The sequence below is a fragment of the Nicotiana sylvestris genome, chromosome 6 (genome assembly GCF_000393655.2).
Source record: "Nicotiana sylvestris chromosome 6, ASM39365v2, whole genome shotgun sequence".
Lineage (NCBI taxonomy): Eukaryota > Viridiplantae > Streptophyta > Magnoliopsida > Solanales > Solanaceae > Nicotiana > Nicotiana sylvestris.
The window spans coordinates 126,999,709-127,010,643 of record NC_091062.1 but is presented as its reverse complement, the minus strand read 5'-3'; the positions used below and the strand labels follow the sequence as shown (position 1 = coordinate 127,010,643).

Below are 10,935 nucleotides of genomic sequence, written 5' to 3'. Positions count from 1 at the left end.
CTTAAATATTCATTGGACGCACTTTAAATTATGTGTTCAAAATTTTTCTCATACGTAAATTTAGGCATGTTTGAATTGGCCTTTTGATAGTAGGCTATAATTATGTAGTTTAGCTACCATTTACGCTCTAACTTAGCTGCACTTTATTGATATTTGAATGTTAAATGATAACAAATTGCTCTAAGTAAAAACTTTATGTTTTGCAGGAGCAATTTCGGGCTATGAAGACATTAAAGAGTGTTTGGAGTAAATATGGAGCATTGAAGACCAATCGAAGGTTGGCGCGTGGAAAAGAAGAAAGAAAAAACGAAGGTAGAAACTCCTCCAGGTGCGCGATCAATGCGCGGCCGCGCACTAGCCGCGCATGTTAGGCAGAACACTGGTCAAAATGCGCGGTCAATCCGAGGTTGATCCGCGGCCAGCACGTGCTTCCGAGAAAAAAGAGTCCAGGGCCAAGTTTGTAATTTCAAAGGCGACTAACCTTGACCTATATGAAGCCTGACTCGCCCAAAAAGTGGGGATACTTAGTTTAGAAGAACTTGGGAGGCAAGACCACAAAAAGGAGGAAGACGGAGAATCATCTACGAGTTTTTCATCTTCTTCTTCTTAATTCTACTGTTGGTTATGACTTTTTATAATGTAATCTTGTCTAGTAGTATGAGTAGCTAAATCCGTCATCTAGGGTTGATGGAACCAATTGTTGGATGATGTTTGATTACGTTTTAATATAATTGAGCCGCTTTTACTCTATAATTGTTCAACTATATTTTGTCTTGTGATTAATTGAAAGGGCCCTTGATTCATCGTGTCTAGTTATCTTGTGTTGCTTGAGAAAGAACACTTGATTAGATTGTTGTTGAACAACGCCACTTTCGGGTAGGTTAAGAGATTAATTACTTAAATTTAAAGGCGAGGTTAGAGATAACGAAGCTTTGGTATGATATTTATGAGTTGTACAAATTGTCAACTAGAGTAGTTCGAGAGAATGCTTCTAGTAAATTATCGTAATTGATCGAGAGATAATTACGGTAAACAAGAACTCATCATCTTTATAGAGTGTTACAGCGAGATTATAGCTAATATGTCAGGAATTAATCCGACAATTGGGGAAATCAATAACCCTAAATCCTTTTTACCACTGAATTCAACTTCATTCTTGATTATTGATAGTTTTTATTGTCATATTTCCTTAGTTAAATAATTTCTATTGATTATCAAATAAAATCTTGCATCTGAAAATTGTCTGAATTTATCATTAGCGTTACTAAAAGTGTAGTAAATAGTTAGTTCCCTGTGGAATTCGAGTTTGGACTCTTGAACCAGATTATATTTGTAGCTACCGCTTAGTCCTTTTTATAAGGCGTAGTTGGGCGTGATCAAATTTTGGCGCCGTTGCTGGGGAATTAACGGTGTTATTTATTACAACTTGGAATAATTGCTAGGATTTTTAGTTTAGATCAATTTTCTGTGGTGTTAAAAATATTTCCGTTGAAATTCTCACGTTTGAACTCTCCTGTGACTCAGGTGCATGCCTAGAAGCTCCTTGAGAACTGGTGAACTTTTTGAAGGACTCTCAGATCCCGAAAAAGCATTCAGGGCATTGAATCGGGCTAACAAGAACGGCAAACAACTGAAATAAAATGACCAACTCGAAATTGAAATGGACGATGCCGAGAACATCAACAGGAACAATAGGAATGATCGATTTGACCCAAACATCGGAGTGGTAGCACCTCTTGTGCCGGAAGCTTCTCTTTATGATTACGCGCAACCAATTGATGATAACATGACCACCGCAATTGCAGTCCCTTAGATACAAGCAGAGACGTTTCAGATTACCATCAACATACTGCACTTTCTGCAGAATAAAGGGTTGTTCTCCGGGTCATACATCGTAGACCCACAACAACATCTGAAGAATTTTCTATCAATTTGTGTCACTCAAAGACAGCCGAATGTGACTCCTGAAGCAATAAAATTATTACTATTCCCATTCTCAGTGACTGGGGAGGCTCAAACTTGGCTGAATTTGCTCCCAATAAACTCCATTGCTACTTGGGAGGAACTAGTCAAGCAGTTCTTAAACAAGTTCTATCCACCCAACAAAACTATGAGGGAAATTGATGAGATATTGCAATTCAGGCAGAAACCGACTGAGACTTTGCAAGAAACCTGGGAGAGGTTTAAGGGTATGACGGTGAAGTGTCCACACCATGGCATTCCGGATCAGATATTGGGATAGAGATTCTATATGGGTTTGGCTGACGATCTTAAGGCCAATGTAGATGCTTCAACCGGGGGTGCATTCTTGAGCAAAACATTCACAGAGTGTAAGATTCTTCTTGACAAGATGTCTCAAAATTCAGGTTGGATGACGAAAGATACAACACTCACTCTAATAGTTCATTTTGTTGCTCTTGACCCAAACAATACAAATACAGAAAATATAGCCACTCTCATGATCCAAATGAGCTTGCTGACAAAGAAAATTGATGAGATGGGTACAAAATAGGTGAACATATTTTATACGACAAATGGAGGCATATGCACTACCTGCATAAATCAGTCATATGTTTGCTCGTGGAGTGGAGAGAATGATAACCAGGGCTTCAGAGAAGACATAAATTACGTCAATAATTTTGGAGGTTAGAGGCAAGGTGGACAGCAATGGGGACATCAAAATCAGCAATACAGACCAACCCAACAACAACACAATACCAATCCAGGGGGCGCACGACCACAAGGCCAAGTTGTGTCTTATCAAAGTCAGCAGGGCTATAATCAGTAGCACCAACAACAGTTGGCTTACCAACCGCCTCATCATTAGCAGGACAGTAATATGATAGAAATTGGGGCATGTTGCAACAACTCATTGGGACAAATGGAAAGATGCAAGAAAAGTTAGCTGCACATGATTTGGCTATTAAAGGCATTGAAACTCAATTAGGACAGCTATCTATGTCCTTGAACAATTGCCCACAAGGAACGTTGCCTACAGACACAAACATCAATCCAAAGGAGCAGAACCCAAATTAGTTAATGGCAGTGAGTCTTAGGATCAGAAGGGATTTAGACAAAGAGAAAGAAGTTGCGTAATCTAGTAGAGACGCAATGCCAGTTACTCCAGTGACATTAGAGACCGACGAGTCAACGAGAGCTCACAGAGGTTGTAATTGAACAGGCATAAGTTGACAAAGGCAAAAGAGAAGGAAATTGAAAAACTCCCAGAACATGTGCTGGAGAAGGCTCCTAATAAAGAAAAGACACCAAGTAGTGGGCTGAAGCTAATTCCTGCACCATTCAATTGAATACAGGAAATTCATGAAAATGCTTAGACAAATTCAATTGAATATTCTGCTGATGGATGCTTTCAGGGAAATGCCAAGTTATGCAAAAATGATGAAGGATCTGATGTCTCGAAAATTTGACTTTCACGACCTGTCTATTGTAACTCTGATTCAGACCTGTAGAGCAATAGTGACAAGACCTGTGGCTCAAGCATTGTCTGATCCTGGTAGCTTCACTATCCCATGCACAATTGGAAGTTATACTTTTGCTAAAGCATTGTGTTACTTGGGAGCTAGTATCAACTTGATGTCTTTGGCAATCTACACAAAACTAGGCATTGGCAGAGCTAGATCGACCTTAATGTTGCTGCCACTGGCTGATCGCACAGTCAAAAGACCGACTGGAATTCTGGATGATGTGCTTGTCTAAGTGGGGAAGTTTGTATTTCCTGCTGACTTTGTTATTCTTGACTGTAAAATGGATGAAGAAATACCAATAATTTTAGGGAGGCCGTTCTTAGCCATAGGGAAAGCATTGATTGATTGTGAGACCAGTGAGTTAAAAATGAGGTTGAATAATGAAGAAATAATGTTCAATGTCAACAATCTATGAGGAGACCCAGCGAATTTGCAAATTGCTCGCTATTGGCGGATGTGGATGCAATACTAAAAGAGGAGGATGAGACCCTTAATGTCATAGATCCATTATAAGCCTGCTTGATGAATTTGGAAAATGTGGATGGTGAAGAGTTGGCAGAGTGGGTCATGGCTCTCGAAGGTCAAAAGTTCTGGAAAAGGGAACCCAAGTTCGAGCCCCTACACTTAAAAGAAAGAACAATACCACCTGCAAAACCATCGATAGAGGAGCCACCACAGTTGTTCCTGAAACTGCTTCCAGCTCACCTTAGGTACGTTTTCTTAGCGCCTAATTCTACTTTACATGTTATTATATCATCCGGTTTGTTAGCTGTGTAGGTAGAGAAACTCCTATATGTGCTACAAGAATGTAAGACTGCTATTGGTTGGACCATGGCAAATATAAAGGTTATCAGCCCAACTTTTTGTATGTATAAGATTCTCTTGGAAGAAGGGCACAAACTTTCCAGAGAACATCAAAGAAGGCTGAACCCGAACATAAAAGAGGTGGTGAAGAAGGAAGTGATCAAGTGGTTAGATGCGGGTATCATCTTCCCCATATCTGACAGTAATTGGGTCAGCCTTGTTGAGTGTGTGCCGAAGAAGGGAGGAATAACGGTCGTGCAAAATGAGAATAACGAGTTGATCTCAACTCGTATAGTCACAGGTTGGTGAATTTACATGGATTATCGAAAACTAAACACATCCACCCGGAAAAACCATTTCCCCTTGCCATTCATTGACCGAATGTTGGATAGGCTGGTTGGGCGGTCTCACTTCTTCTTCTTGGATGGATACTCAGGATACAATCAGATTTCAATAGCCTCTGAAGACAGAGAAAAAACATCCTTTACTTGTCTGTATGACATCTTTGCCTTTTGGAGAATGCCATTTAGCCTTTGCAATGCACCGGCTACATTTCAGAGGTGTATGTTAGCCATTTTCACGGATATGGTTGAAGATATTATGGATGTCTTTATGGATGATTTCTCCGTGGTGGGGGATTCATTCGAAGACAGTCTTCACAATTTAAGAAGAGTGCTAAAAAGATGTATGGAGACAAATTTAGTGCCGAACTGGAAGAAGTGTCATTTTATGTTACAAGAAGGGATAGTGTTGGGACATCGAGTGTCTAGTAAAGGAATTGAGGTCGACCATGCTAAGGTTGACGTTGTTGATACCCAATTTTCCCTCATATATTTTAAAATGTGCATACATATTTTCAAAATATTGTACATGCATCTTCAAACATGCACAAGTGTTTTTACAATTTTTCTATAATTTTTAAAGGCCTTAAATCAATTTATTTCTGCATTTTTAATTATATAAATCTTAAATAATTATCCCTCATATTACTTTACAATGATTTAATCATCTAAATTCATCATTTATGCTCATATAAGTATTCAAATATTTTTATTGCATTTTTTTACAATTACATTTGTATTTTTAAGACTATAATTGCATATTTTGCAAAAATAACCCCTGCATGTGCATAACTACATTATTTATACAGAAAATGACTTTTTTATATTTTTATAATGTTAAGTAATTATTTTAAATCATATTCATGCATAAAAATTATTTTTATCATTTAATTAGCTATTTTTACAAACTATTTTATTAATTAACTGGGTATTTAACAAACAACCCTTTTATTAATTTTAAATTCAGACCCCCTCTCCCCCGCCAAGACCAATCAAATTAAAAACCCCAGCCCAATTAACTAACCCGTAAACTATTTCTTTTCTTCAAAACCCACCCGACCCAGATCAAATCCTGGTTGTTGATCTCAGAGATCAACGGTCCATGATGCTATTTCCTTCTTTAATTATCCCTAACCCCCAAACCCTAATTATTTGTCTACACCTACAGCCCTTGAATCCCTCTTCTTCTTTGTTCTCTCTGAAATTATCCCCAACCCTGGTGTTGTCACCTCCTAAATCTCCCAAACCCCTTCGACTCTCAACTAGATATGGGGTTATTTGGTGTTTTGCTACCCTATCTAACCTATTACCTCTACTGGTTGTTCGATTCTTGTTGTTCTCTAAAGGAACCTCGAAGAGATTCGACTTAGAGTCAAATTAGGCTCTTCGTTTTCTTATGAACTCTCCCGTTGTTCATCAAATATTTGTGAGTATTGTTGTCTTTATGGCTATGGTTGGATTTTTCCTCACCTCGTACCCTTTTCTCAAAACCCTCCTCTCTTGCACTTTGAATGTGTTCAGATCCTTGTAGATCTGAAACGGTTTTGAGTTTATACGGAAGTTTTCCTTTAAAATCTCTTGTTCCCTCTATCGTTAATTGATTTTAATGTTCTTCCAAACTAGGGTTTCACTTCGTTTGTCTCTCGAAGCTTTTCTAAAAAAAATCCTATGTGTTTGATTATATTTTTCCACCAATTCCTTCATGACTGTGTTCCAGTTTTAGTTTGTTTGATTATTTCATGGCTCACTTCAATATTTGCCCGTTATTTTGGAGTAATTGATTGATTACCTAAACTGTATAGGGTTTGAAATTTGCTTTGTTTACTGAGGTGATTACTTCCTGCAATTTTGTTTACTTTCCTTATTTTGGGACTCTAAATTGGTGCTGCTTGCCTTAATTATTCCTATCAAGCTTATTTTATGGGTTGACTACCTTACCAACCCTAAATTGGCCTCTATTTACTTGTGTTACCTTATTTGTGTGATTAATTGCCCTGTTACTTGCCGAATATTTGGTGTTCTGACTCTAATTGGCTATCAGACCTATCACTTACCTTATTTAGACCTCAATTCTGAGTTATTTTTTGATATAATCCCATGATTTTTGCCTATTGATTGGCCCTCTCATGCCTAATTGATTGATTGATTGTTTTCTTTGCCTTATTTGAAAACCTTTAAACTGCTTTATCTTATTTACTCTACTCTACTCAATGCTATATAAGCCTCACTCTTTTTCTTTAACACACACGCACACAGACATAGAAAGACACACAAAGTTTTTGCTCTCATCCTTTATCACAACCTTCTACTCTTTGTTTGTTGCACTGTCTAGCCAGCTGGAAGCCAGGGCTAGACCTTTACACCCTGTTTGCTTCACTCTTCTATTGCTATCTCTTAACTAGTATGCCTCCACTACTGCTATTCAATTAAACATATGTGTTTCCTTATAATAAGCATGTCCTTTCTTATGTTTAACTAAACCTATGTGTTTCCCTAATCAGCATGTTTACTGCTATTCAATTAAACTATGTGTCATGTTATCAGCATGTCTACTTTTATCTCATTAAATCCATATGCTCTATGTTTATTGTTCCTAATCAGCATGTTTACTGCTATTCAATTAAACCTAAGTGTTTCCTTGTAATTAGCATGTCTACTTCTGTTTAACTTATGTGTTTCCTTGTAATCAGCCTGTCTACTTATGTTTAATCAAACCTATGTGTTTCCTGCTTTCAACATGTTCACATGTTTACTTATATGTAAATTAGACCTATGTCTACTTGTTTCTCAATTGGCATGTTTTCTATCCTGTTTTAAGTGTTCACCCCTAACGGACTAATAATTTCTATGCTCCCAATCCCTGCTACCCCTTTGTATATGACTGTCTGATTGATCCCAGCATGCCATGTCTTTGTTTAGTATCTGTCCATATACTCACCTAGTAACAGCTAATAAACTAAGTAAAAAACTTTGCTTGAAGTGATCCTGCTTCTGTCTACTGCTAGAATTGTTTCTAAGTGTTGGATGACTCTTTTTGCTCCTTACCTCCTGAAAATCCAAAACTATTTCCTTAAAACTTTCTCCTGTTTTCAACTCCTTTAGAACATCTAGGGTCCTGCCCCTCCAGTGCGAGCATTGCCTAGGAGTCCATAAGACTCCACTGAACTTTGACACACTAGAGTTGGCTCTCCAAAACTTGCTCACTAAAATGTTTCTTTAAAGGTCTTCTGGTGTGAGCATTGCCCGGGGTCCCTTAGGCCCTTGGAAACTTTGACACACCAGGATACCATTGGGTACACTATGAGAATATTGGTGTGTTCATACATGGTTGAAGGCCTGATTTTTTCAAGTTTACTTTTTGGGCCTATCCAGGCTCCCTATAGTTTAGGAGTCTCATTTCTGTAATTCATTCATTTTTGGTCTGTGATAATAATTTTTGTAAAACAGATATTGGGGATATTAGTAAAATGGGAGGGACATTTATATATGTTTTCTGGAGAAATCGGGTAGTGATCATGCTCTTAGGACTGTTATGATTATCTACCTGCATTAGAAACCATGCCTATAGGTTGTTGTGTGCATTAGCAAACATGCTTATAGGTTCATCATGTTATTTGCTCTAAATTTCTATTTATGCATGTTCACATCTGCGCTAGAACTCCTGTCTCTAGGTTGTTTTTAGTTCAGCCTTAACAATCGTGTTCATAAATTCTCCTATGTGCATTAGAAATAATGTTATAGGACTTTTATTGCACTCACCTTGATATCATACCTGCAGTCAAATCATATAAAAATGTTTTGTCAGTAGCAATCATGCCTATAGGAAATAAGTATAAAAGCAATCCCAACACTTAGATATCAGGCTTATATATGAAACCAGTTCTGTAACGTTTATGATTATTTTTCAACACCTAGACAACATGCCTATAGGACCAAATGAACCAAATTGCTTTCTTAAAATCATTTACTGGTTTATTGCAGTTCTGATTAATGATTGGATATCATGTTTATAGGACATCTCTGATCCACGCCTAGGCAAGCCTCTAAGATGACTCAAATTTTGAAATTATAAAATCATGCTTTGTTTAACTGTTATGAACTTCCTAGATTCAGCTAGTCCTAAATCAATAGGCAAACTGATTAAGTACCTTCTGCTTCGCTTTAATAAAAAACACTACATATGTTCTGCTTTGGGTTCACCTAGGTATCCTGATATAGGACTTTTTAAAGTGTCTGAAATACTGTTGTTTGAGACGTGCAATTGCCTGCTTATTTGTGGCGGTAAATGTGAGCCTTTATCTGATAGTCCTATTTGTTTTGCTTGTCGCTTAGGTGGCGACTTTTCAATTTCCATACCCAATTCCTAAAATGAAATGAATTGACCTAAAGAAATGTCGAAACCCGAACTCCGCGAGGAAAAAGGGGGCGCGACAAACGTGATTGAGTAGTTGCCACCGCCCACTTCGGTCAAGGTAGTGAGAAATTTCCTTGGGCACACCAGGTTCTAGAGGCGGTTCATAAAAGATTTCTCTAAAATTGTTAACCCTTTCTATAAACTCCTTGTAAAGGATCATCCCTTTGTGTTCTCCAATGATTGCAGGTTGGTATTTGAGGAGATGAAGAAGAGACTGGTGACTGCACTCATCATTGTTACACCCAATTGGGAGCAACCGTTTGAACTCATGTGCGATGCGAGTGACTATGCTATAGGAGTAAGTCCTAGGGCAGCAAAAGGACAAGATAATGCACCCAATTTACTATGCAAGCAGAACGCTAAGCAGTGCACATCTCAATTATACCATGACCGAGAAGGAGATGTTGGCTGTGGTGTTTGTATACGACAAATTCAGGTCATATTTGATTGGTTCAAAGGTTATTGTGTATACTAACCATGCAACACTTAGGTACTTGATATCATATAAGGAGTCAAAGCCATACTTGATTCCTTGTGTTCTTTTTCTACAAGAATTCGATATGGAGATCCGTGACAGAAAAGGGATAGATAACCAAGTGGCAGATCACCTTTCAAGGTTTGAGGGAGCTGAAAAGAATGTAGGAGTTGAAGATATAACTGAGACATTCCCGGATGAACAATTACAAGTAGTGGCAATGCAGGAGACGCCATGGTATGCGGATATTGCTAATTATTTAGCAAGCGGTATTGTACCTTATGAACTCTCTTCAATTTAAAAGAAAAAGTTTTTTCCCGATTGTCGGTCTTATTACTGGGATGAACCTCTACTTTTTAAAATGTGTAGAAACACGATCCGGAAGTGTATACCTGAGAAAAATCAACCTTCTGTCTTGCAGGCTTGCCATGCCTCACCATATGGTGGGCACTTTGGAGGAATTTGGATGGCGATGAAGGTGTTAGAGTCGGGCTTGTATTGGATGACTTTATTCAAGGATGCACATGCTTGGGTGAAAAGTTGTGATGAGTACCAAAGGATATGCAACATATCTTGCCGTCACGAGATGTCGATGACTACAATTCTGGAGGTGGAAGTATTTAACATGTGGGGGATTGATTTTATGGGGTCATTTGTTAGCTCTTATGGTAACAAATACATATTGGTAGCAGTTGACTATGTCTCCAAATGGGTTGAAGTTGTGGCCCTTTCAACAAATGACACCAAAGGAGTGACAGGCTTTCTAAAGAAAGATATTTTTACACGTTTTGGCACTCCGAGAGCTATAATCAGTGATAGGGGAACCCATTTTTGCAATAGAGCATTTGCAAGGCTGTTAGAAAGGTATGGATTTCGCCAGAAGGCTGCCACACCTTACCACCCACAGACGAGCGGGCAAGTTGAAGTGTCCAACATGGAATTCAGAAGTATCCTAACCAAAACAATGAATGCGACAATGATTGATTGGGCAAAGAAGCTGGATGATGCATTATGGGCATACCACACAACATTTAAAACTCCAATTTGTATATCTCCATACAAGCTGGTATTTGGAAAAACATGTCATCTTACGGTGGAGCTTGAGCATAAAGCCTTATGGGCACTACGGCAGTTGAATTTGGATATGGAAACCGTAGGCACAAGTAGAGTCACTGAGCTACATGAACTCGAGAAATTATGATTCCATGCATTTGAGAATGCAAGATTGTACAAAGAAAGCAAGAAAATGATGCATGATAAGCACATTCTAGATCGGAGCTTCAAACCCGGAGATCTCGTGTTGTTATACAACTCGAGATTAAGATTGCTTCCAGGTAAGCTGAAATCTAGATGGTCAGGACCATTTAAAGTTGTGCAAGTATTTTCCAGTGGAGCAGCAGAAATTGAGTCTGAACA

General features: G+C 38.3%; 2 protein-coding genes across 2 annotated transcripts; both read left to right on the top strand.

Annotated features, from left to right (window-relative positions):
* The first annotated feature begins 3,039 nt into the window (after window positions 1-3,039).
* On the top strand, window positions 3,040-10,065 carry LOC104241795 (uncharacterized). The gene is made up of 8 exons (XM_009796749.2): window positions 3,040-3,092; window positions 3,315-3,705; window positions 4,263-4,590; window positions 4,726-4,974; window positions 8,738-8,834; window positions 9,231-9,502; window positions 9,597-9,788; window positions 9,941-10,065. Exons 1-8 carry the CDS (start codon window positions 3,040-3,042, stop codon window positions 10,063-10,065), a joined length of 1,707 nt encoding a protein of 568 aa, XP_009795051.2.
* Window positions 10,066-10,105: 40 nt separating this feature from the next.
* LOC138871243 (uncharacterized) lies at window positions 10,106-10,720 on the top strand. The gene has a single exon (XM_070149116.1). The coding sequence runs from the start codon at window positions 10,106-10,108 to the stop codon at window positions 10,718-10,720; it is 615 nt and encodes a 204-aa protein (XP_070005217.1).
* Window positions 10,721-10,935: the final 215 nt, after the last annotated feature.

Bases quoted from the DNA above. Each gene is read 5' to 3' on its own strand.
- LOC138871243 (XM_070149116.1), top strand. From the start codon at position 10,106: ATGTCGATGACTACAATTCTGGAGGTGGAAGTATTTAACATGTGGGGG.
- LOC104241795 (XM_009796749.2), top strand. From the start codon at position 3,040: ATGGCAGTGAGTCTTAGGATCAGAAGGGATTTAGACAAAGAGAAAGAA. The intron at 3,706-4,262 runs GTGCTTGTCTAA...TTAGCTGTGTAG, and splicing joins CGACTGGAATTCTGGATGAT to GTAGAGAAACTCCTATATGT. The intron at 4,975-8,737 runs GTATGGAGACAA...TGAACTTCCTAG, and splicing joins AAGAAGAGTGCTAAAAAGAT to ATTCAGCTAGTCCTAAATCA.